Here is a 27,006-nt window from a genome sequence, read left to right as displayed (position 1 = left end):
GAGTGAAGGACCTGTAAGTCTTGCCACCAGGTAGAAGGGGCCCGTTGTGTGTGGCTTGTCTGATGTCAGGCCAGGGGGCCAGCCCCACAGGGCCTGGTTCTCTGAGACGCTGAACAGAAGGCCCCGGCCTGCCTAATGCAGATCCCACAGTCCTCCCGTAAGTGTGCCCATGACCTGATGGAAGAGGTCAGGACCACTTTTCAGGGGTTCCTATGCTTGCTGCTCCTCCTTGCCCTTTATCCTAATTACTGAATCCATCTGAACCCTGATGTCGTCATGTTCTGGATGTAAACCCTCCATAGGCCTCAGAAGTTCATAGTCAGTGGAGATACTGCACAGCCATCCGGGAACGGGATGGGGAACGGTGAGATTTCTAGTTCTTCGGCATACGCCTTTTCCTTTCTTGACAACTAGTTACTCTAGGTCGACCGTGTGCCGTGCCCTGTGATAAACACTGGAGAGGCAGCTTCGGTGCCATATGTGTGTAGTATTTAGGTTTCTTTTTTTTTTTTTCTTTTAATTTTTTTTTTAAACATTTATTTATTATTGAGAGACAGGGAGAGACAGAGCATGAGCAGGGGAGGGGCCGAGAGACGGGGAGACACAGAATCCAAAGCAGGTTCCAGGCTCTGAGCTGTCAGCACAGAGCCCGACGCGGGGCTCGAACCCACAACCGCGAGATCATGACCTAAGCCAAAGTCGGACACTTAACTGACAGAGCCACCCAGGAGCCCCAGGTTTCTCTTCTTAATACCCCGTCTCCAGGGTAGGAGTTTCAGTCTGTTCTGAGGTCTTTCGTGATCGACACAGGCAGAGTGTGAGAGTGCTGATGGCCCAAGGTAGACCAGATGTCTGTTGGGAACACCAGAGGAGTGACTGTGGAGGAGATTAGGCAACACGCTGGAGAAAATGCTGCCCCATTCTCAAGGCTGCTCTGATGACCAGACTTAGACCTCTGCTTGGAAGGTGGTCAAGTTGACCGTCAGTTACCATCAAGGATTTTCTAGTGCGTTAGCCCCCGATCATCAGTGGTGGGCAGCATTTCTCTCTCTGGGTGTCCAGTGCCCATCTTCACTTCTTAACTTTCTCCAAAAAGGGAGAGGTTGAACTCTCCACTTGATTATCGCTAGGAGCAAAGGAAGGGTGAGTTGGAGCGGCACATAGATCCTTCTAGAGCCGATTTTCTCTGAGTGGTTTTCTCTGAGCTCTTCTGCCTTCTTCTTGTCCTCACTGTTGGGAGTTTAGGGGCCGGAGCCGATTTTGTCATGCTGGGAGGGATGTTTTCGGGCCACACTGAGTGTGCCGGAGAGGTGATTGAGAAGAACGGGCAGAAACTCAAGCTCTTCTACGGGATGAGCTCCGAAACCGCGATGAAGAAACACGCAGGAGGGGTCGCCGAATACAGGTAAGGGGAAGCGCCAGCGCCCTGCCCTCTGTGGCTGAGGCCTCACATTTACAGAAACAGGACGGAAGCAGGTCTCGAATATCAGTTCTGTTGATACCGATGGGCCGTGGGAGGGAGCTAGAGAACGTACCCTGCTTCTTTCTAAGCAGTCCCAGTTTTTATCCAGCCAGCATTTGCTGTGTTGGGGGCCCTCCAAAGGACGTGCAGAGCAGAAGTCTCTTGGCACGGGGGGCGGGAAATGTGACGAGGGGGCGACCAGTCTGGGAGGTGACACTCCAGATTTCCAGGGGATGGGCAGGAATGTGTTTGCCCTGTCCTTCCGATTGGGCCTTTGCTCGGCCAGCCCTGTAACTGCCAGTCTCTCGCCTGGAATAAGTTCAGGCTGCAAGCACTGGGCTGAAGAATGGGTTTCCCGTTGCTTGTGAAACAGGTGTGGTGCACGGCGTTGCGTGGAGGTCAGGCCTTTCCGGAAGGGTGCCGTGTTTCCCCTGCAGTGGGACCGTCCACAGCCTCCACGCTCTGATGGTTGACACAGGCAGCATTTTTAGCCATTTAATTGTGTCACTCCCCGCAGAAGGCACGCTGACTCCTGCCTTTTTGTTTTACAAACCCACGATCCCAAGAGATAGATAACCTGGCTATTTTCTGTGTCGCCTCCATTTTACGTGTCTGCATGTGTGTTTTAAGAGCCTTAGGACAGCACATAATCATTGCCTGGCCCTGTTCCATAGAAGCTGCTATTACTTCTCGTTGGCATTAGCCTGATGACAAGTCCCACTAAGCGGACAGGACAGAAGGTCTTGCGTCCATGGAAACTCAAGCCCTCGCTGCTGGACACCCTCCATTTCTTACGTTCAGCCCATACTTGAAAGCTTCTCTAGAGAATCTGGGATGCAGAGGTGTTGTGGGAGAGTGCGATCGAGCCAGAGGGAAGATCCCAGAACCCCGCTGAGATTCATGGGCGGGCAGGTGGGAGGTGTGGGGGACTCCGCCAGAGTTCCGCGCTTCTGTGGGATCCGTTCTCTCCAGTCTTTTTCTCCTTTGGAAGAGGAAACTCCGTCACGATGATGTTGCAGCCTAGGGAAGGCAGGGTGGGGAACAGGAATAGGGGACCACGCTTCTACCATCATCCTGGAAACTTGGGTTAGAACAGGAGGACGCTGTCCCTCCCACGTGGTGCCCGATGGGAGAGGTGGCATGGTTCGTGAGGGTGGGCAGGGTGAGGATTACTGCCTCGGTGGCACCCCGGACCTCTGGCCCAGAAGCTTCACGCTTTACCAGCAACCACCCTCCCTACCCAGGGGCCTGTGCGGTGTCTGCTGGGTGCTGGTACGTTAAGCGGAGCCATTGTGGTTCGGCAACAGCTAGACGCTTCGCCTGGAGTACATTTATTGCCCTCTAGCTGTTGCATCCGTTTTGGGTTCCAAGGAAAGTAGACAGGGAAGGGCAGACCAGGTTATAGCACACACGGAAGCCAAGGAGCCGAAAGAAAAACCCATCTGTAATTTCAGCAGGGTTTAGGCAAAACGAAAATAGAAGACTCCAGCATATCAAGACTGTTCTGGAAGCCGATTAGACAAGAAAGGGAAGTGCCGAAGGAATTAGAACCTCAATCTGGAGGCAGCCTGGGCCCTGCGGGCTGCATCTGTTTTTTTTTCCGTCTCTCTCTGTCTCTCTGCCTCCCTCCCTCTTTCTTTCTCTTTTTTTCCCTGGCAGTTTACAGTCTTCTCACAAGAATGGTCCCCCTTTGACGTTGTATTTAATTAAGGTAGCGCTGTTTATGCCTTGCTGCTTCCTTCCCAGCCATTAACCATTTAGTCCTCACGCTGTCCCTGGGAGACAGATCAAAGTACCTTCGTTTTACGGATGAGAAGACTTGGGCTTCAGCAATAAGTGACTTGCACGAGGTGCCATCACCAGGTAGCAGAGAAGCAACGATGAGAGTCTGGATGATTTCCAACAAGCCCCGGGCAGGCCATGCAAATCTCTTGTAAAAAGCAAAATGGCAGTCACTGTGGGCGCATGGGCAGAGATGTTGGTCCCTGGTCACAGAGCGTGGTGATGTGAATCGTCTTGGGAGTGGCCAGTGACGGGCTCCGTGAGCTTGGTGCTCTGAACCAGCCCTGAGGCCAGCTTGGTCTAGTCAGTGGTTTAAGCGGGTAGATTTCATTGCACTTAAGGGTAGCCTTCGATGTGTGGATTTCAGCGCAACAAGAGTTAATGCTGTTTTGAAATCCTAGGTAATGAATTTCTGATTGAGAGATGCTATCTTTTCTTGTTGAAGAGACCAGGAAAGAAGAGTCCACCGTTTGGTTAATTGTCAGAATTTCCAGATTGCCCGAGCCTTAGATGAAGGCTAGAGTTTTGCATAGATTGGAGATTTCCTTCTTGTATTGTATAGTCCAGAAGCAAGTCTGGACTGTATGTCCATGCAGCCTAACAGGGCTTGAGTTGTCCATTTTGTGGATCTTCCTTGACTTACGGGGCTATGTCCTGATAAACCCCTCTTAAGGTAAAAATATCGTAAACTGAAACCCATTTAATACACCTAGCCCATCGGACGTCATAGCTCAGCCTAGCCCACCTTACGTGTGCTCAGAACACTCACGTTAGCGTTCGGTTGGGTAGAATCTTCTAACACGATGCCTTTTTAATAAGGAAGTGTTGAATGTCTCGTGTCATTTGTCAAATACCCTAGTGCAAAACAGTATATACAGGTCGTACGGGTGCAGGGTGGCTGGTCACTGTATTGGGACCGTTCACCCCTCACGATCCCGGGGCTGACGTAGCTGCGGCCATCAGTGGCCTGCATCACAGGTGAGGATTGTCCAAGTCCGGAATGTGATGTATGGTTTCTGCTGAATGCGCATTGCTTTCACACCACGGCGGAGTCAAACCGTGGTACGTGGGAGACTGTCTGCATGGATATCTCCTTCACCTCTTAATTGTAGGCAGTTGGCGGGGAGGCTGTTCAGGAGGTAATCTGCCACGTCTGTTCTTCCCCTTGGGCATGTGGGGCTCGGGGTCAACTGGGCACCGGTGTAGGGATTAAGGAGGAGTAGCAAGGAGCAGAGTGGAGGCTACTGCCGAGAAGGTCACTTCTTCCAAGGCTGCTGATGAGGACTTCCTTTTCCAGACGCTCCCGGTGGCCAGCAGCGAGGCTGTGCGTTTCGCATGGGAGGCACGCATTCATCTGAGATGCTGGTGTGGCCGGCTCGGCATTTGTAGCAAATGTGGGACTGGGGTCAGAGGGTGTGGCACGGAGCTACCTGAGTGCCTTGGGGGCTGTGTCAAGGGCTAAAGCTGGGAGTCATTACAGCTGGGTTCTTACGGGGGGAGGAAACAACCGATAAGAAAGAAAAGCTTCCTTTTTCTTCCAGAGCTTCCGAGGGCAAGACCGTGGAAGTGCCTTACAAAGGGGACGTAGAAAACACTATTCTGGATATTCTTGGGGGACTGAGGTCCACGTGCACTTACGTGGGGGCCGCCAAACTCAAGGAGCTCAGCAGGAGGGCGACGTTCATCCGGGTGACGCAACAGCACAACACGGTGTTCAGCTAACCTTGAGGATGCGGTGACTTCTGGCTCACGGGAGCTTCCACGCACACCTGCTCTCCCACTTCCTCCTGTGACATCAGAGATTCTGGCTGCTCCTGAATGTTGGACTCCTGCCTCCTGCTCCCCCACCTGCCGTCCGGAGGCTTTGGGGCTCCCCTAGTGCCTTCCGGGGCCCCGGAAGCAGGGCGCTGACCGGGTCTGTGGTCAGAGCCCAGCTGCCTGGAACTCACAACCTCATTGTTCAACTCCCCTTTTCCTTCCTTCCTTCCTTCCTTCCTTTTTTAAAGAAAAATGGTTTTACTTTAATATAATGCAATTATCTTAAGACTTGGAGTGCTGGAGTTTGCCTTTGCAGGAAGCAGGTTGTCAAGGGAGCTGGGGGTTTTCTACCTACTTCCCATGCTTAGCTCTTAGCACAGAGGGGAGGCGAGGGGAGGGGAGAGGAGGGGATGGGAGGGGAGGGCGGCCAGGCCTGTCAGGGTAACCCTCCAACCCCCCTCTGCTTTCGGTTGCTGGAAAAGAACCAAAAGCACCCGACCGGAACTTGGAGACTTGGCTTCGTGCAGATACTCATGAGGCATGGCGGCATGTTTTCACCACCTGCGTTACACGTGCCTTCTGGGAACAGGTATCTGTCACCATAAGGTCGATGCTGCTTTGAGGACACTGTCCCTGTCCCGGTTTTTCATTGCGTTTTGTTTTCCCTTCATCTCCTCCCTCCTCCGTCTCGACCTGTCAGGCTGGCCTCTCTCTTAGATCGTAAGTTATTTTGGAGCTCCGTGGGATGTTTGGTGGAAAGGTCACCCACCAAAACCTGGGCAAGTGGAATCCCGCTGAAAGACCACAAACACCTTGACCTGTGGCTGCCCGAAAGTCATTGACTTCAATGAGGAGTGAGAATTATTCCCTTCTCGGGGCCATCGATATTCTCAAGAAAGGTATTCTTGTAAAGTGGTCAGTTCACTGGTGACAATGGTATTTTCTGGGAGAAAGGACCCGGGCCTTGGAGGAGTGTCCCACTATGGCACTTCTTGAAACCGTGAACGTGGATTTGTTAACAGTGGCCACTTCTTTTGAGGCATTGCTTGAGGATTAAGACTGGACAATATATGCAGACCAGGATGTTTCACTTTCTTTTCTTTTAAACAAGGTTTAGAGAAGCAGATGCGAGAGTGCATTTTCCTTTAAAAAATTAAGTGACTCTCCTGGAATAGAGAAGGATCACACAGTGCTACCGTGGTAAGGACCCCGATGTCCACGGTGACGGACACCATACAAAGAATCCATCGAAACCATCATGTTCCAGGAAACTATCCATCCGTTTGTAGTTTTCTAAGAACGCATTTATGGGTTCAGCACCTTCAAGGCTGTTGTAAACTTTTCGCCCCTGACTCCATTAGGAATAGTTATTGTACTTGTGGAAACGTGAATTGGCTACACGTTTGAGAGATGAGGAGGGTCCGGAGGCTGTTTCAACATAGAGCAAGATGTGGGGTTTTGCTGGAGGCACCCCATGTTTTCCGTTTGCTTGTCTGAGGTTTGAGTCCCACACTGTTCCTGTGGAAGATGGTTTCTACTCAAGCTCGTGAGTTTAAGAGCTTCTCTGTTGCAATAAGGGAGAGAAGTAAAAGGGAGATCTTAAAGAAATCCATGCAAAATGTACTAGCGGTAGTAAGGGAACTTTCTGGGCACCCCTTGCTTAGCCTGGGCTCACCACTGTCCCCCTCTTACATCCGGCTGTGGTGCTACACACAGAGGGGTCTGGGACGGGGATGCCCATCAACCCAGTAGGGGCTGTGGTCTTTGCAGAGGCCTGTGCCTGCCTTATCCATCTTGTGTAAAGATTTTGTACCCTCTCTGCTCTTGGTTTCCACCTGCTGGAGGCAGGTCCCTTGCTGAGCTAGTGTTGAGGGAAGCGAATCACCCGGAAGCAGAGATTTTGCAAAAAGCTCCTCGAAGGCCCCGTCGTGCTTTGCCTTCATACGTGCATCTCTGCCTCCAGTAGCGTTGGGCCCCGGGGAGCCCCGGATGGGGTATCAGGTGCGGCGCTGGGTGCCCGAGTGCTCAACCGCCAGCCCCCAGGCCCTCCGGTGCAGGAGTGGGTGCCGGAAGGTGTCCGCGAGTGAGACGCCGTTCACCAAGGGCCGTTCCTGCTATGCATCTGGTGGTTTCGAGGCCCGTCCCACTGCCGCACGTGAAACCGCTTTTCCCCTCGTGTGAACATTTGAGCCAAGTCTGTAGCCACTGGGCCTCAACCTCTCAGAACCGTAAGCATCGAGTATTACATCAGCGGGGAAGGCGGTGATTCAGGCTTTCCCCAGACTTGCCCGTAGCACGTGGCACGTCCGTCCAGACCGCCCTGGAGGGAGGGGCAGGACCCCCTCGCGGGTTGCAAGGTCCCCCGGATCCCCCCCCCCCCCCCCGGTGCCGTGAGCACCGTGAGCACTAATGCTCACAGCTCATCGGGGCCTCAATGCCAAGTCCCCAGAGGAGAGTCTTGGCGAGCTCCCCGCCCCCACCTAACCAGGAAGACAGCAAGAGGAAAGGGGTCACCCGCTCCTCCCTGGGCTCAGTGAGAACCCTGAATTTAGCAACTGAGAACTCCCTTCCGTCTCTGCAGAAGGATTTGATAGCCACACGTGCAGATGGGGGCCGGGGGGGGGGGGCGCCGCCGCCGGCATGGGTCCCCGGGGAATTAGTTTCTGGGGTAACTAAGCCGCCATCTCCTTCAGAGCGGACACAGGGGAAACCTACCGAGCAGCGCTCTTGAGACAAATGGGGGCTCCTTTTCCGCATGCCAGGAGGTCCCCCTGGCTTGCTGCGTTTTTTTTTTAACAGGCATGAGCTAAAGGAAATCCGAAGGAACTTTCCACCTTGGGACCACTAACCAGTGTGTAGCAAGGCCACTGGAGTCCCGTGAAGCTGCCAAATGCTGTCCAGAAACAAAGATCTCTTGTAAACAGCATTGTTCAGCTAGCAGGAAATAAACGTGAACTGAATAAGCCCAAAGCGGGTGTTGAAACGTGCCTTTTATCTCAGGCTCTCATCTCCTGCATGGCCAAGCCTTCCTCCCCACCTCCCCGAAAAGCATTCCTAGGAAGGGCAATGCCTTGCATCCACTCCCCACTGCAACGGGACCCGGCGATCACAGCGGGGCTAATTCTGGCGAGGGGGCGGGGGTTACCATGCTTTTCTCAACCTTTGTCTTGAAACACCTGACAGAGGCAAGGACACACGTTTGCAATTGGCACTGTTATTTTTATTAGTACGAGTATACTGAAACAATAAACTTGTACTGGTATACAGACAATTTGTTTAAAACAATTTTGTTCAAATTTTGAATCAAACATTGTTTTCTTATAATAATGAAATAATTTCTACCTAGAAAACCTGCAAGCACCATCAAAGAAAGGGACCATAAAATTCAATAAACAGACTCGAGTGTATCCTACAAATAGACACACCACGATTAGAAAATAGAATATGAATTCTTCCATTTTTTTTTTAATATTTGTTTTAAAAAAGCTAGTGCAAGTACAATATTTTACACTGGAATTACAGAGAGTATGCACGCATATGGAAAAAAGTTCTGTCACAATAAAAGCTCTTAACTATGTATGCACTTAAAAGTTTTCTTTTCAGTAAGGTGCAAAACATTCCTTCCCTAGTTCTCTGTACTGGCCGTGTCAGTCTGATATTGCCCCAAAGTTCTGGTGTCTCTTTTCCCTTGGCCGGTGGGAGGCATACGATTGGAAGTTTGGTGGGTAATGATCTGATAGTAAAACAGTGATACGAATCTCAGAGATGGCTCTGGGGCCAGGGCCCCACTGGCCAGAAGTTGGGACTGTCTTAAACCAAGGCCACCACGAACACTGGCAGGGCTCTCCCGAGACCTCCATTCACTTGACCCTAAATGGGTTTACAGGTGAACACCGAGCCGGAAGAAACCACCCCAAAAGGGCAGTATTCGCGGGACCGAATGTATAGGTGTCAACCTAAATGTTCACGGACTGAACAGTTGACCCCATTCCTGGACCAGATAATAAGAGCAGTGGTTCCTGGAAGAACCAGAGGAAACGTACACGCCCAGCTTCTTGATAACGGCCGTGTAAAGACACAGCTCTAAGCCAGCGTCAGTCACGTCAGACTTGATATTCCCGGAGGACGGTATATTAGCCCGGCAAGGAATGCTGTAAGCAGCACTTCCAACGCAAACCTTCAGACTGGCCATGGAAAAGGAGACCGGCTCGTTGGCCATCCAGACAGCAAACAAACGAAACTAAAGGGGAAGAAAACTTGGGTGAAGTCTTCGATTATCTGCAGTGGAAGACTCGAGTCCTTTCGGATAAGAAAAGTGACGGAAATTCTTAGAGACTGTTGCTGTGTCGATTCTACCTATTGGCCAAATGCACTTAATCTTAATACAGCTGAACCATTTGTACGCAAGTCACGAAGGACGTGAAAAACTGAAGCCGCTGTTCCCTCCCGCCATCGTACAGGTGAATGTCAGCTACCAGAAACGTTGCATTGAATGGGAAGGGAGGGGCTGAGATTCTGAATTTAAGAACGGTAGGTGGGTTTGTTCAATGTCCCCACAGCTGTCCAGTTTCTGCTGGCTGCTTTGTGTCTGGGACAGAATAGGACTCTTCTGAGAAGTTGTTCCGTGTTTTACTGGGTATTTTGGCCTCAAGATTAAAGAAAAAAACCCCCAAATTAAAGTAAAATGAAGCATTGCAATTGAAATTCTTGTTTATACCCCCCATTTAAATGAGGTGCGGGGGGGGGGGTGGCGGAGAAAGAAGGCTGAACTTTTCTTTTTTTTTCGTTTTTTTTTTTTTTTTTTTTGTCCTCATAATGAGTTCTGTTTTACTGGTAGCTAGGATCCCTTGTTACAAACACTTCTTGTTCAGGATTATATTCTTTGGGTTTATTGAAACAGGAAGTGCTGACAATGTGAAACAAGATCTCTGAAGAAAAAGGAGTTGCAATGGCTTGAGAGTTTAAACCAAGAAAGGAGCTCAGAGAAGTACTTTCAGCACAGGAATGAACAGTATTCTCAAATTTCAGAATACAGAGTTGCCCTCCCTCCGAAGAGGGCTCTATGTAACAAAAACATAAAGGAAGCGTAGGTATAGTTTAAGAGCCTTTTACCTAGTAATTCTTCCAGGCCATAACCACACAAGTCTGATAATTTTAGACATGACAAATTTCTATATACAAAAAAAAAAAAAAACCAACAAAAAAACAAAAAAAAAAAACCAACATGTAACTTTCAACCTTTATGCTTTTTTTCTGTTTTTACAAACAAGGTATGAAACTCATTGTTTCAACAGATCCATGTCTTTCGAACACTGAATGAATCATTTCGACATTCATTTTTCTTTTGTGCAATTTTTGAAAACATTACCTGTACTCCTCAAAGTGAGTGCTTCAAAATTTTTTCTTCTTCAGCTTCTCAAATTAGGTGTACATTTAAAAAAAAAGAGAGAGAGAGAGAGAGAGAGAGAGAAAGAAAAAATTCCCACAAGGTATAGTGCTACAAGAAAAGATCCTATCCGTAAGGTAACGTATTTGAAGCGAGGTCATCTATGTAAAAGAAATCTCAGCTCCGGAGTGGAGGTGTGCAAATTCTTTGGAGTTTCCCTATCAACAGAAACACAACACTGTCCGTGGAAAAGAGAGGAAACCAACCCAACAATAGCATAGGCATGTGCTTTATAAAAAAGTATATTTTCTGTATAGTTATTACTTGATGTGTTCCTAAATTCTCTATTTCAGAAAATCTGGGTTAAAAACACAAAGGTGGAAGCAAAGGCCCCCACTTCACTTTAAAAAATAAAAAGCATAATTTCCTTTCCTTTTATATCACCGCTGAAGGCGCCGGATTGGGCCACGAGACTGCGGGCCCTTCTTCCACCTGGAATCATCATGGGTGACCAGGAAATAGAAATGCAAAGGGTTCTGGGAGAGAACAGACCAGTTTGTTGAGCTGCGTGCGGTTCACGAAACAGTAGCCATGACAACCAACACGGCTCACAAAGCCTGGCCTCCTGTCCAAGAACTCTGCTGTTTCTCCCACATCTGAAATACATGGCATTAGTGTCTTCAAAAGCATTTTGAGATTTTTTTTTTTCCTCTATGAAAGAAATAGGTTTCCTTAGTAGTCACAGATGTTAAAGGGTATTGTCAATTGTTTCCTTAAAAAACAGACAAAAAAAAAATTCCAAAGCTACAACAACAAAAATAAATTTTGGCAACACATTTCAGTAAAGATCAAACTATGTGCAAAGAGTAAATTGTATGATTACTAGGAGCTACCGTTCATCTTGAACATGCAGCATTATATTGCAATCTATGCAGTATCTAAGGAGTAATCCACAAGATGCAGGAAATCCAAACATTCCTTGAAATTGTACAAGCCTCCTCCACAGCAAAGTGCTGCTTCTGGACACGTCAGTGTACCACACACACACCAGCCCCGTCCCTGAGTAAGAGGTGAGAAAGGTTCCGCAGAGTTCCTTGTAGGGGAAAAGGGGGTGCTGCCACTTCCTGGTGGGGGGAAAACCCAACACACTCACCTAACAGAAAACATAGCGGGTCACAAGTCAGACTTAGAAATGGGATCCACAGCAACGAAAAAAAAAAAATCCAATCCTCCCACACCCAACTGGGTTGAGTTGGGCAAAACAAAACAAAACAAAAAATTGACCGACATCGAAAATGATTCTGAAAGTCCAAACAAAAATGCAATTTGGATTTCCACTTTAAAAGGTTTGAGGTAAGTGGCATCCATCTTTGTATCTCCCCCCGCCCCCGCAATGTGGCCCAAACAAACTGAAATAATTCTTACGTTAAACATTCTAAGGAACAGTCCTTTAATGTATTTAGAAATCCCTAGAAAGAGAGGTTCTTGATTGTTGGTTTCTTTTTTTTTTTTTTCTTTTCGCCCTGACTGATTTCTTGGTGATTGTGTTCCACTGTAAACGCAAAAGGCCTGCTGTTATTAGTTTAGAAATGGAAAACAGGAAAGAAAGAACGGAAGATGGTTGTCAGTAGATATTGCCAAGCGGACATAGTACAGAGGCACATGGCTGGTCCTTGTGAGCTGCACGGCACTGAAGAATTTCTATGCTTCTCATTGTCATGTTTGCTACACAGGAGCTGGCCAATGTCTGCCAACAAGAGGAGGTTCCCTGTCCTTGGGATGTTCTTCCTATTTGAAGGGAAAGCTGCCACTAAAGAGTGGTGACCATTGTTCAAAGGGGCCCCTCCATGGCCACTGGCTGCATGTTCAGAGCGCATACACACACATCGGGCCACACTTCCCACCCGTGCTCTGAGGCACAGCTCAAAGTCTCCAGGACACAGACCCGAGGAGGGACCCACCTGCTCTGGAAAACACCTTGGAGAATGGGTGGATCTTGGTTCTCTTTGCTCCACGGTGTGCCTCAGAAATGAATCTATCTGCTTCCTCCCCACACTGCACATTCACTATTCTTCACGGTGACAGAGGGACTCAAGCGGGCCCCCTAGCCTTCCTTTATTGGCTCTTTCTGCAACAGGGTGACATACATATGGGGCTCCTGAAAGCTCCCCTCCCCAGCACTCAGCATCCGTGGTGGGGAGCTCACGGCGGGAGCTGCTCTCCTTCCCGGTTCCTTCCCTCCAGCCCTTCTCTGGCCAGAACGGGGAAGACGGGCCGGATGGGGAATGAGCTTTAACTAGAGCACACTGGTCGGACCTGTTGGCACGGGAAGTGTTGCACACACTAAAAAAGCAAGAGCGTGAAATGGGATGATGTTTAGAAAGAACCAATTATTTAAGAATTCCTATACCTGAAATAGAAGCACAAAAATTATGATGGTGTTCCTATTGCTCCGAACCGTGTTATGTTTTCCCATTTTTAGTGTTGGTGTTGAGGATCCAGTTAGCACAATACTGGAAGTGGAGTCGAAAGGCGGTGATGTGTGTTTCTGCGTCCGCGGGAGTTTCTGTGAATAGTGGTATTGAGGAGGACGAAGTGTATATGGCAGCCCCATATTCCTCTTACCATGAAAGGTTACAAAACAAAAAGAAAAACGAAACCTAAAATCGCAAGTGCCCTGAGCAGAATATATGGAAGATTAAGCAAGGTCTCTGAGCAGAAACTTTAGAAACAAAAACAAAAACAAAAACCAGCTCTAAACAAGCAACATGACCGCAAGAATGGGCTCGCCCAGCCCTCTGCTAGCATGCTGAGAGGATAATGAAATCCAAAGAAAGTTCTAGCTATTCTAAACCTATGCGAATGTTTTTGGTACACCCCAGAAAATGGTTTATAAATGTCATTAAGTTCTTGTAAGAGCGAAGTGTAATGAGATACTCGATAGCCAAAATGTGGGTTGATATTAGAAATTATTTTTTTAATTTGTAAAATGGAGGAAGTACTACTTTCAGCAGTAAAAGAAAAATCCGATGAAGTATTTGTTCGGATAAGTTGCAGCCACTCCAAGTGAGAATCTTTAAAAATTTCTCGTTACTTATAAAACCTTATTATTGTCATTTTTTTAAAGCACTTTAAGACACACGCCCCAAACCCACACACAATATTTCAGGTCTCTGGGGACGAAAGGCTTAAACTGTGAAATACCCTTTCTGGGTTTGTACCAAACATTGAATCTCGATTTGATTTCAGATGGAAAAAAAAAAAAAGTCATTCTGAAAATAACATGGATAACAACAATAGAGTAATTAAAAAAAACTTGCTCACATGTATAAATGTCTTTATGGAAAACTCTCTCAATGAGTCTGAAGAAAATTCTCAGAGTTGTCCTGCTAAGACCTGTTTTTTTTTTTGTTTTGTTTTTGTTTTTTTTGTGTTTTTTTGTGTTTTTTTGGTTTTTTTTTTTTTTTTGTGACAGATGTAGAAAGACCAAAATGAATTCTGAAAGGAACATAACCTTATAAAATGGCCTAGAGTTTAGGCAGGTTAGAAAGTAATTTTGCTACATTTATTTATGCTCGTTCAGTCCCTCAAACCTTTCCCACAATGTTATTGGATAAAAAATGCAGGAATATCACACAAATTATAAACTCAAGATGTGCAAATCGCAAGGTTTTTTAAAAGTTCATCTTACAAAGAAAAACACTGGACAAAAATGAGTATTCTTTTTTCCATCCCTTTTCTCTCAGTTTCTCTGCCAGCTCTGCATATATGCCTTTACTTCTTTCTCAAACATCAAAGTGAAAAGTACATCCTGTCAGGCTGTACTTGGGGGTCATTCATTGTCACATACTAGTTCATAATTCACATTCATCCCTTTAAACCACATTGAAACTTCCAAGATCTTGCTCGTGAGAAACTCTGCAGACCTGAAATGTAGTTACAGTGTTGAAAAAAAAAAAAAAAAAAAGAAAGCAACTTATATATTTTTTTTGTTTTGTTTTGTTTTTTCTTCCCAAAGAGTTTAAAGGGAGATACAGTACTTGTTGAATGATAGACCAAGATGCTTGGTAATAAAGTGTGAACAGCATTTTAAGTGCTTAGAGATAGTAATATATATATGTTCATCTTCAAAATCTAATTCCTCACGTCACACTGGAATCTGAAAAAAAGTGGCACCCGTGGCACCCGAGTTGTCCATAGTCATGAACTATAAACAGTACTAGAGTTAAAAGACCAGATTTTGCAAACCCAATGAGGAGCGCTTCCGCGGCTCTCGGCAGGGCGGTTTGAGCGAAGTCAATGTGATAACCTGATTGGTTTTCCTAACACTGCACAGAATCCAGAGTGGGCGGTCCGCTCCCCCGCAGCGCCCCGCCCCCGCCCCGCCCCCGCCCCCCGCCCCGCGGAGCGCCCAGCTGCGCTGCCCACCGTGACACCCGGGCGACATCACTGCACTTGGTAAAGCAGAAACGAAATCCCACGTGTGGCAGTTGCTCTAAAAAAATATCAGTGCAGTCAGGCCCCATAGGGGGAAATATATCTCTATAGGATTAAAAGTTGCTTTTATTGTAAAATATGTTGGAGGGGAAAAAAAAAAAAGGTCCTTTTACACGGTTGGCTTTCCGTCTGCTGTCGGACGCCTCTCTAGCAGGCCCTGCACCCGGGTTCCTGATGTTTGCTTTGCACGTGAGGCCCTGGCCAGGACCCTGCCCTGCTGGCGGGACCTCCAGGCCAGTACCAGAGAGAGGGAGGCAGAGGGAGGCAGAGGGAAGGAGACACCCTCCACCCCCGCCTTGCACCCGCGCCCCCCAAGTGCACGCCCACACGCCCCCTTCCTCCCCTCCCCGGCAGCTCCCTGCCCGCAGAACCTGCACAGGAAACCGGCGGAAGTCAGCGCCCGGGCCGCGGCTTCCCCGCAGCTGGAAAAGGCAGGTGCTCGGAAGCCACGTTCCTTTCTCCCAGGACGCCCGGAGCCCGCGCGGGCCCTGCCCTTCCCCCCTCCCCCCCCACCTGCCGCTGTCACTCCTGGAAAAGCATGTGCCCCGGTCTCCTGCTGCAACACCAGCTGTAACTCTAATGACAAGGTTATAACAGAAACCTAAAGAGGGTAACATGTAAATACTGTGTTATTTAGCCTACAGTACAGTAATCTGGATACAAATGAGAAGGGAGAGCCGAATTTCCTTTCCCCACGCTGCCTCTACTTGCCTACGTTAGACCGGCCTTCGATGCAAATCTTAACCTCCTGAGGGATTAGAGAAGGTTTAGGAAGAGTCAAAGGTGGCTCGTCTTCCGACTTCTCCAGTTTGCGGGTCTCCGGCGCCGACCACCTCCTCTTCCTGGTTGCCGTGGGCTTGCTGGGTTCGATTTTGGTGAGCAGGGACGCTGCAGGCAATGCTATTTTTTCTGGAAACTTGAGTTCGCCGTTCTCGGCCAGCATCGGGGCGCTTCCCTGGTTGATGCCGTTCTCCTGCTCCGTGTACCTGTGTCTGCTGCCCGCCAGGCTGTCCGTCTTTGAATGCTTCAGCAGGACGCTGGCCGGATCCACGGGCGGGCCCTTTTTAACAGAGCCGTTCTTCAGGTTCTTGAGGGTCAGTGAGATGCAGACATCCCCAACAGAGAGTTTGGAACACGGCAGATCAAAGAGCTGGCTGGTTCTCTCTGGACAGCAGGATGACCATCCCTGTCCAAACACAAAAAAAGGGTACTCTACCAAAACCTCCACGCTGACCTGCGGAGACAGTGAGAGACAGAGGGCAAAGAAGAAGGAAACAAATGAAGACAGTTTAGTCTTGTTTTAATTCATACACGCCCACGTGCCTAAGCCAAAGGGGGGCGGGGGAGGGAATAAGACTGTTCCACGATCCTCATCCGCCAACACACGCAAATGAGGCCCTTAATTTTTTTGCTGTACCTGTATTTACCATATATAGGTGCTGGGTAGAAGCCAGTAAAAAAAAAAAAAAAAAAAGTCCATTTAGTGTTCACAGGATCATTTTACTGAGTATCAGCTCTATAGCTGGCCTCCCTTAAAACAAATGGATCGGCCCCCAAGGGCAATGGAACAGGTGCTCAGTGTTCAGCCCTGGAGCACAAGATACAGCCTTGCACTTTTTCCGCTCACTGGGCAAATGCCACTCTCACGTGTGACAGAGCTGATTAGGAATCAGAATGAGGCTGTATGTAAGGTCCACCAGGCAGCACTTAACCTGTTTATATCACTGTATCCCTGGCCCCTAAAAGGAGACCTGGTGTATGGCTGAAGCTTAATAAATATTTATCGGATAAATGAGCCGTGTACTCAAAACCTGGGGACAGCAGAGCCGGTGAAGGCTGGAGGAAACAGGCAGGGCTTCTCCGTTTTCCTGGGACCCCGAAGGCTGGGCAGCATTTCGAGAGGATTGAGGGGTGGGCAGTGTTGGGGAGAGGGTAAACTGGGCAGAGAGAGCAAGTACTTGGCCCGTCCAAGGTCAAGTTCCAGGTACTCAAATCAGGCTGTACATTGGTCTGAAAACGACTCCCCAAAATGGGGGGCGCTCACTACCCTCCCCAAAGCTGCTGTTTCCTCTGCCACCATGTGCTATGCATGCACTATGCTAAGTAAATAAGGCTGAAAAAGTCCTGGTCCCAGAGTAGGTCACAATCAAGCAGGCAGAAGAGGTCCAGGAACGTAGTAACTGCCAATCAAGGTGGCGCGTGGGGTGATAATACTTTACTACAATATGAAGTTGTTGGAGGGCAGAGAAAAGGCATAGACCGGTTTGAAGAAGAGGTGATTAAGGAAGTCGAATACACTGTGCTAAGTTTTAAAAAATAATCAGGGTGGAGTACAGGTGTGGATGCAAGGAGAAGACATTCCTGGAAGTGGAGACACATGAACAAAAGGCAAGGAGACAGTGGGTGTAGGGGTTTGCAAACTGTCCAGTGAAGGTCTTACTGTTGCCATTAAGTAAGGCGGGGAAGGTTCAGGGAAAGGGTGACAGTCTAGAGATTTAAACCTGGTGTTTAGGGCTATTTTCCTCCAAGGGCATTTGCACATTCCAAACCGGAATAGTTTCAAAACCAAGTGGTCTGGACTTTTTGTAATCTCAAGAGCATGGTGGGGGTGGGGAGGAGAAGGGAATGAAATTCAGGGTACCCTTCAGGTATATCAAGGGGATGCTCTCTGGTGAGCTCCACTCTTTTGGGCTGTGACTCCAAAGTGCTCTACACTCTAGAAGTGAGGTGAGCCAGAAGCAGACAGGCCTTCTCAAAGTCTGAAGCTCAGATTTTAATCATCCTAGCCCCTAAAATCAGGGTAAGGTCTGAATTGTTTCCAAGTAAAAATAATTATTTGCAATTATTTCCAAATAAAAGGCATTCAATTAAAAAAGAGGGATGAGGTCCACGAATAGACCGGAAGACGTGAATAAAAAACCAGTAGAAACAATAGATAATAGAAACAGACCCTCGGGGGCTTCTGATGTAGGATCATCAGATACGCAGACATTAAAATGACCTAGACTCAGGTCGTGATCTCACCATTTGTGAGTTTGAGCCCTGAATCGGGCTCTGCGCTGACAGTGGGGGCTGCTTAGGATTCTGTCTCCTTCTCTCTGCCCCTCCCTCCTCAAAAATAAACAAGCATTTTTTAAAAAGACTTAAAAAAGGGGGGTTCCTGGGTGGCTCAGTGGGCATCATGATCTCACAGGTTTGTGAGATTGAGCCCTGCATCTGGTTCTGCACTGACAGCGTGAAGGCTGATTGGGATTCTCTCTCTCCCTCTCTCTCTCTGCTCCTCCCCTGCTCATGGACACAGACTCTCTCTCTCTCTCAAAAATAAACTTCAAAAAATATTAAAAAAAATAACCTATGCTTATAGTATTTAAGGAGATTAAAGACAAGCTTGAGGATTTTGGTAGAGATCTAGAACCTGTGTTCCGAAGATCCATGGAAATTCTAGAATGAAGAAACATATATTCACTAAAATCAAAAATGCAATGAATTTTACAACAATAAATGTGGCTGATGACAGAACCTATGAACTGGATTCCTGAATTTGAGCTTCGGAAGAAACCATGCAGAACGAGACACAGAGACACAAAAATCACGGACACAGAGGACATAGGAGAGACTCAGAAGACACATGGAGAAGACCCAACAGACAAATAAATTGCATTCCACCTGGAGGAGAGAGAGATCACGGGGCCGAAGTGACATTTTTTAGGAGATAACTGCTAAAAATTTTCCAAAATTGGTATGAGACAACAATCCACAGATTCAAGAAGGTCTAACCCATAAGTAGGAAAAATATTTTTATTTTTGTAAATTATTTTCACGTTCATTTATTTTTGGGTGAGAGAGGGAGACAGAGTGCAAACAGGGAAGGGGCAGAGAGAGAGGGAGGCACAGGATCGGAAGCAGGCTCCAGGCTCTGAGCTGTCAGTACAGAGCCCGATGCGGAGCTTGAACCCACAGACCGTGAGATCGTGACCTGAGCCGAAGTCTGACGCTTAACCAACTGAGCCCCCAGGCTCCCCAAGGGACTATTTTAAGTATCATGTTCCTTCTTATCCGTATCAAAACTCACATTCAACGATGAGTTCTGGGTTGCAAAAGAGGATTTGTTTTTCCCACTTGTCTAAGTCTTTGTCGATGAGCTAAGCAAGCCCAACATCAAGTGCAAAGATTACAGGTGGGGAATTTTTGATGTGTGTTCATATTCAAGCAGAGATCAGAAAAGCCCAACCGAAAGAACTTGGCAGTGAAAGCGACAATTGTGGACTGAACACAAGTTCTTTTTAAAACGGCTATTTTGAAGATTGTGATTCCGACTTTGGAAGAACTAAGATGACTGACAGTGGGAGGAATCACATGACATTCCTTAAACGAAAAAGTTACTGACAAAAAAAATAGAACTGTTTTGTCCAGAAGACAATGGAATATCCTTAAAGCACTAAAGAAAAAGAATTGCCAACCAAGTATTCTATAGTGAGCAAAAGGATCCCTCAGGAATGAAGGCAAAAGAAAGACATTTTCCAGATGAATAGTAATTAAGAGAATTCACCACCAGAGATCTGCACTAAAGAAAACGCTACGGAGTATTCTTTAGGTAGAGCAAAAAAATCAATCTAGGTGGAAGTTTGTAGATGCAGGGAAGAACGAAGAACAATGAAAATGATAGATGGAGGTAAATCAAAATAATATTGACTGTAATAATATTAAAAACATTCTGTTGAATTTTATACACAGGCACACATACACAAACATATAAGTAATTAAAATACCCCCCAAACCTAGGGGCGCCTGGGTGGCTCAGTTGGTTAAGCTTCTGACTCTTGATTTTGGCTCAGGTCATGAGCTCATGGTTTGTGAGTTTGAGCCCGTGTCAGGCTCTGGGCTGACAGTGCAGAGCCTGCTTGGGATTCTCTCTCTCTCTCTCTCTCTCTCGCTCGCTCGCTCTTAAAATAAATAAATAAACTTAAAAAATAATGAAATATCCCCAAACCTCCAAAGTAGCACATTTCCATGTAATTTATATGGATGGTGGCTTTCTAGTTTATCTAATTTTTTTTGATAACTACGATTTATCTGGTTCTACACACACTTATTAGGTGATATACTTTATTTGCTCCATAAAAGGCATAGTATTTATAGAGGGGACAACTGGAGTGAATTTATATGCAAGCTTATTACTATAGCGTGCGTGTGAACGGGAGCCCATATAAATGTGCATATTATCGGGGGGGAAAACTTCATTGTTCTGGGCTATTTTAATAATGTAAAGAGAGCTAAAGATTCTTGAATGTCCACTACCTGTCAAACATTTAGGTACGGACTTCACAAAAAATACTTTGTTTATGCTCACAATAGACTAGTGAAAAAAGGTACTATTGTTCCGATTTTACAAATAAGAAACTATATCTCCAACAGATTAGAGCACTTGCCTAACATCCTAGCTGTAAGATCATGGAATAGTGATTTAATCCCAGTCTTTGGCCCTCCAAACCCATTTTCTTTTCATATGCTCCCGATTTCTGCCCCTGTGAACAAAGCTATTATAGTCCCACTAAAAGAGAGGAATTTAACATTCCCACTCCCCCCAACAGTGGTAAATGTTTACTTGAAATAAATAAGATCCAATGGCATGAAATAAATCGTGGATTTATTTCATCATTCAGAAAATTGTGAAGTACTGGGGGCCTTATATCTACTTATACAATTCTAGTCTCCCTACATAAGTGGGTGATGAGGCTGCTATTCACTTACAGAATTGCATTACACCACGCATACATGTATATTTGCATATATGTATGTACAAATGTACCTACAAGTTACAGTATCATATCAGGACGCCCACTGAGTTCCAAATGGGAAGGACCCACTTGGAGCTGGCTCCATAAATCCCATCCCAAACCTCTTAGAGCGTTAACATGATCCAGAAGGAACAAATCCTGCTTCAAGTGGGGATTCTTTAAAAAACATTTTTTTAAGTTTATTTATTTTTGAGAGAGAGAGGGAGAGACAGAGCACAAGCAGGGGAGAGGCAGAGGGAGAGGGAGACACAGAATCCGAAGCAGGCTCCAGGCTCTGAGCTGTCAGCACAGAGCCCGATGCGGGGCTCGAACTCACGAAGTGTGAGATCACGACCTGAGCTGAAGTCGGACGCTTAACCGACGGAGCCACCCAGGTGCCCCTCAAGTGGGGATTCTTTAGCTGCAACTGAAAGTCACAGAAACAACGTTCTCAAGTGTAAATACCTCATAAGAATCTATTTGTTTCCTGTTGGGATGAGCACTGGGTGTTGTATGGAAACCAATTTGACAATAAATTTATATAACATATATTCTATATAAATTATGTGTGTGTGTGTGTGTGTGTGTGTGTGTGTATGTATGTATATATTTTAAAAAAAGAACGTATTTGCTTATCTCTGCCTAACACCAGTCGGAGGTAATGTGATGTTCCTAATATCATAAATCCTATTTCTAAACACAATGGCCTCTTTTTTGCCTTTGCCTTTTCCTAGATGATCCCTTCCACTGGGTGGAGTCTGTCTCCTTGCTGACAGACAGCCCAACATCTACTAATGGACAGATTCCTGGTGTGGGAGCCATATTCTAGAAACTCCTCAGAGCAGCCAAGAGTTCATATTCTGAATATAACATTTACTGTCTACGCGTAAACCAATCTCACTGCAAACGTCTACATGTTACCAAGTATCTGTTGACTAATTTTTAAGAAGAGCTTGTCTTCGAGGCCTTTATAAGAGGTAACATCACTGACGATTCCAACAGCTATGACGCAGATCCATATGCTTCCCATCATACACACCGTAATGTTTGGGGGCATTTTGAAAGCCCTTCATTACTCTTTCATCTCAAAACTCCAAAGGCAAGTCTTAGAATTAAATGCTGCAACGTGGTCTATAACTTGAACAGCCTAACCTAAAAACTCATGTAAGAAAAGAGAGGAGGAGAGAGGAGAATATTTGAGATGTGGACTAAAGGGCTGATGATAATAGAATTTATTTCTAACTGGATAGGTTTGGGAAAATCTTCTCTACCCCTTCAAAGGCTTGCTCTTGGTCCCTTCCTCCTAAATTCTGGCTTTGGTTCTTCCCAGAGAAGCTCTGCTATCCTGGGAAAAGATGCCACATCGCCCATCCTCAGCTGGGTCTATGCAAATTAGGGGAGAAAGACTATTCAATAGGGGTGTCTGAGCGGCTCGGTCGGTTAAGCGTCCAACTTTGGCTCAGGTCATGATCTCACAGCTGGTGGGTTCGAGCCCCGTATCGCATCGGGCTCTGTGCTGACAGCTCAGAGCCTGGAGCCTGCTTCGGAATCTGTGTCTCCCTCCCTCCCTCTCTCTCTCTCTCTCTCTCTCTCTGTGTCTCTGTCCCTTCCCCACTCGCACTTTGTCTCTTAAAAATAAATAAATATTAACCAAAAAAAGGCTATTCGATAATCTGATCATTGTAAGCAGTGGACTTGCATGGCTTAGGCCAAATGTTCTTTTTGTCCTTACTAATTACTTATCCTCGCTAAGATTTATCCTCACTAATTACATAGACTGAATTATCTAGATAATGCATTTTTTTTTGTCTGCATATATGTGCCCTAAAATAAGAATTTTCTCTCTCTTTGGTGAAAGTCAAACTCTTGTTGCACATATCTCAAATAAGCACACTACAGTATTCATAACACACCTATTCTTATCGCATAATTGGGTTTGTCAGAAGGATGTAAGCATTCTTAAAGGTTAACTGATCATTAATAGTTCCTGAAGAAATCACACCAAGGGATTTTTCCATGAGAATACACGTGGGAAGGTCTACCTGCTTGAAATTCCCTTGACGAAGAGCATTATCTACCTCAAAGCACGCCCCCATTGCCAACAGGTACTGGTTTCCATATGAAACATAGATGGTGGGATTCGGTGACATGATGTTACTTTAAACCAGAACAACGACTATGTGAACTGCTTGCCCTGGAGACCCATGTGGGTCTTGCCTACGGTACCAAGAGCTTCAAAATATTACTGATCAAGGATTCACACTCCAGAGGTTGCAGTCACGTTCACTACGTAACCCAGAGCCCCTGCTACGTGTTAAGGACTGGAGAAGAGTTCCTGGGGTTAAAGATCCAGTTCTCGCCTTCAGTGGGGAGGCAGGACGTGCACATGAAACAAGTAACTTCACAGGGCGTAGTTGGATAGTGGCAACCATGTTAGCTGATGGCGTCCACTTGGGTGTCTATGGGCCACTCAAGCTTTACGTGTCCAAGATAGACCTCCTGATGTGCCTTTGCCCAATGACGCCTGCTCTGTTCTTCCCCCTCTCCGTGAATGGCATCCCGATCTTCCAGGGGTTCAAGTCAAAGGCGTGGGAGTGACAATGTACTGGGCTCTTTAGCACACGGCACACCTCCAAATTACAAGCAAATCCTGTTGGTTCCCTCTTCCAAATATATGCAGAACGAGACCATTTCTTACTGCCTCCACCACCACTGCCTTGGCTAAGCCAGCTTCTCCCTGGCAGAAAAAGCTGCCATGACCAGCCCAACGTGGCCTGCGTGTGCCCCTGCCCCTACTCACTGCACTATAGTGACACTTGTCTCCTTGTTGATCCTTTAACTCTAAAGACACTTGAGCATCTGGGTCTGGGCATTGGATGTTCCCTCCATGTGGAGTCCTTTCTGCCCTGTGGACCATGGTCTTCCATTCCCCTTTTCAGAGACAGCTTCACTGACCATTATTTAAAGTAATGACCCCCCCGTCCCTAGTATCCGTACCCTCTCTGGGCTGTCTTATTTTTTCTCCTACCACTTCTTATCTTTTGGTGCATTAGTTAAAAAATTTGCTTATTGGGCACCTGGGCGGCTCAGTCGGTTGAGAGTCCGGCTTCAGCTCAGGTCATGATCTTGCAGTTCGTGGGATCGAGTCCTGTGTCAGGCTCTGTGCTGACAGCTCAGAGCCTGGAGCCTGCTTCAGATTCTGTGTCTCCCCCTCTCTCTCTGCCTCTTCTCCGCTAATGCTCTTTCTCTCTCAATAATAAATAAACGTTAAAAAATAAAAAAATAAATAGAAACAAAATACAAATTTGCTTATACATTTGTTTGCCTGTTTTACCGACTCCCTCAGGATCCCTTAAGACCATACGCTCCGGCGAGGGGGGGGGGATGCTGAGATGTTGCCTGTTTTGTTCAATTGTTCTATCCCCAGAGTGTGGGGATACTTTCTGGCATGTTCAGCCCCCTGTTTGCTTCCCGTGTGTAAAAACACTGCAATGCCACCGCTGGCCAACAGAGGTCAATGTTTAGACACTGAAAGGCTCTGCCTGACCTTGCTTGTTTTCACCAGCTGGGACTAAATTGGACTTTCGTCCTCCCCAGGGAGAGGAGCAGAACCTTCCCTGGGTCTGGCTCCCCGCTGAACAGGCAGCTTTCTGGGCTGAGCGATAGCTGCCTTAACTCATCACTCCCCTGTCAGGCTGGTCATGACCTCACCGAATCATACTTCAGTTACCTTCTCTCCACTCTTGGGTTCCCTTTTGCTCTTTCAGAGGGGCTGACGATCACTAATTCATTTGATGATCATGTCGGGGTGCAAACGGTCTCTGATTAAACCCCAACGAAACTATATTCAGGAGGGCAGTGTCATATACAACCGAAGCACGTTACATAACTTCTGGCAGCTCGCCACAGCCCATTTTTTTTCAACCCATAAATACATTCTTTCCCAAACACTTTGAGCAGTCTGCAGGATAAAATGTGACCATGAATAGCTTTTGTCCTATGTCAGCTTGAGGCCCCTCTGCCTTTCATGTCTGGAGGCCTTGTAGCCAGCACCCTCCTTTTTAGGGGCGAGTTACCTCTCATCCTCTCCCACCCTTTCCTGCCCTCCTCCTGCTGCGGCAGGCACACCCCTTTGCTCGCTCCCCCCCACCTCTTCAGCCCCCTCCAACCAACCTCTAAAACAATCCCCTCCGATTTCTGTTCAGGATGGGCGAATCGAGACAGGGAGGCAACGCAGCCTCACTTCTGGGCTGATGAGTATTTATTCAATGTCACCTTCCTGGTCTGGCTAATGACTGGCTTTTGAAGATCATTTTTAGCTCCTCTGTGTGTAAGTGTAATAAATTCCTTTAACTACTTAGTCAACTACCAGTGCATCTAAACACTGCATGCAGAGCCGCATATTTATGCCGTTTGGTTGTCTCTTTCTATCTTAGATTGGTGCTCTGTCTCTATACACACATATGTACATATCACCAAAAACAAGATATAAAGAAAACAAAACGTCTGTTGTTTAAATATGTCTCCCCTTTCCTCCACAAGAATTCCCTGTCTCCACAAATGTGAAGGACATCTGTTTTACAAAACATTTTTGCTTGGCACTGGCCCAAACTCCGCCGATACCCGGGATCAATGAGATCTCTCAGAGGCTGGGCTTCCACGAACATGTCTTGCTTTGGGTGAAATTATTGCGCTGGGACTCGCCAACTTCGTGCGCAAGTGAAATTCTCGATCCTGTTTTACCAGCAGGAGAAAAAAAAAAAAGCACCCATCTACTTTCCTTGAAGGCCAGTGTGCGTGACTACCTACATTCTTAACCTCCAGAAAAATCAGAAAACGCTGGAGTGATGATCCACTTAGCAGGGCTAAGTGAGAGACCCACTTATTTCGGTGTTTAAAAATCACTAATAAAAGCAGTCACAACTCTTCAGTCGAGTGGAAGAATATCGAGTGTTCTATTTTTTTTTTTTAATTTTTTTTAACGTTTATTTATTTTTGAGACAGAGAGAGACAGAGCATGAACGGGGGAGGGGCAGAGAGAGAGGGAGACACAGAATCGGAAGCAGGCTCCAGGCTCCGAGCCATCAGCCCAGAGCCCGACGCGGGGCTCGAACTCACGGACCGTGAGATCGTGACCTGAGCCGAAGTCGGATGCTCAACCGACTGAGCCACCCAGGCACCCCTCGAGTGTTCTATTTAAACATTTAATCACATTAAACACAGAACCTGACTCAGGCTTTGGTGGAAACATTGCAGGGTTTTCAGTAAACCCACACCCTGGTTCAGAGACACCCCCAGACACACATCCTGAACGATACGTTGGGTTCTTCTCAAACCCTACAGCCTGACTCCCAGAGCCTCCTCTGCGGGGGAGGCCCCTTTAGGATCTGACTCAACAGGTCACTGGGGTGACAGATTCTACCCCACTTGCCGCCCCCCCCCCCCCCCCCCCGCCCCGGGGTCTTAAAAAGCGTGCCTTAGGAAAACAACATGTTATTCAGGGCTAAAAAGAAATGCCGTATCAAAGCCACTAAAAGATATAGAAGAACCTTAAATGCGTATTGCCAAGGGAAAGAAGCCAGTCTGAAAAGGCTACATACTGTGTGATTCCAGCTATATGACATTCTGGAAAAGGCAGAACTACAGACGTGTGAAAAGATCAGTGGTTGTCAGGGCTCCAGGACGGGGGTGGAGACAGGGAGCACACATAGGTGAAACATAGATCTTGGGGGCAGCGAAACTACTCTGGATGATACAGGAATGCCGAATACATGACATTAGGTATTTGCCAAAACCACAGAATGTAGAGCACAAAGAGTGAGCCCTCATGAAAGCTACTGACTTAGGTTCATAATCACTGGCTCGACTACCGTAACCAACGTACTACATAGAAGCAAGATTTTAATAACAGGGGAAACTATGTGTCTGGGAATCCGTGTACTTTCTGCTCCACCGCCCCCCGCCCCCCAAACTTAAAACTACTTTCAACAATAAAGCCTAATTAACTAAAAACCGGCTATAAGCAACAACGAGAGGCTGCTTCAAAAATATACGTAAGACCACCTGGTTGGGGGCACTGATACCACGCATAGGCTAAAGGAGAGCATTTTTCCTTTTTTTTTTTTTTTTTTTTAAAGGGGACGCAGACACATAAACAAATTGTGGTTTGATGCTACTTCTCTGCCGGAGCCTTTCTGGCACTCACGCAGAGAGGAGGATTAGCACCAATAACCGGACCACAGGTCCAGCTCCAGGCTTTGGCACAGAGGGCGGTCACTATCTATTTTTTTGATACATTAGGATTCATTCCCACCAAGCCCCACACGTGAAATGTTGGCGGGTCG

At 46.9% G+C, this 27,006-nt stretch overlaps 2 protein-coding genes and 1 non-coding gene across 10 annotated transcripts in view; 1 reads left to right on the top strand and 2 right to left on the bottom strand.

Moving 5' to 3' along the window:
• Positions 1–13,673, top strand: part of GMPR (guanosine monophosphate reductase) — a 53,083-nt gene extending 39,410 nt beyond the window's left edge. Inside the window, exons 8-9 of one of the 2 annotated variants that reach the window (XM_043590768.1) lie at positions 1,246–1,405; positions 4,786–13,673. In XM_043590768.1, the coding sequence (XP_043446703.1) occupies positions 1,246–1,405; positions 4,786–4,966 (341 nt within the window). In that variant the 3' untranslated portion in view covers positions 4,967–13,673. The remainder of the gene's footprint in view (positions 1–1,245; positions 1,406–4,785) is intronic. The other variant, XM_043590769.1, reaches the window with a different exon arrangement.
• ATXN1 (ataxin 1) overlaps positions 9,773–27,006 on the bottom strand; it is a 417,826-nt gene continuing 400,592 nt past the window's right edge. For all 7 annotated transcript variants that reach the window (XM_043590763.1, XM_043590764.1, XM_043590761.1 and 4 more), the window contains one exon: positions 9,773–16,119. In XM_043590763.1, the coding sequence (XP_043446698.1) occupies positions 15,589–16,119 (531 nt within the window). In that variant the 3' untranslated portion in view covers positions 9,773–15,588. The remainder of the gene's footprint in view (positions 16,120–27,006) is intronic.
• Positions 18,927–19,052, bottom strand: LOC122490712. The gene has a single exon (XR_006299245.1). It is a non-coding gene; the product is annotated as a small nucleolar RNA SNORA40 (small nucleolar RNA).

The sequence above is a fragment of the Prionailurus bengalensis genome, chromosome B2, assembly GCF_016509475.1.
Source record: "Prionailurus bengalensis isolate Pbe53 chromosome B2, Fcat_Pben_1.1_paternal_pri, whole genome shotgun sequence".
NCBI classification, from domain to species: domain Eukaryota; kingdom Metazoa; phylum Chordata; class Mammalia; order Carnivora; family Felidae; genus Prionailurus; species Prionailurus bengalensis.
The sequence above is the reverse complement of the archived record's forward strand: the minus strand, read 5'-3'. Positions and strand labels throughout refer to the sequence as shown.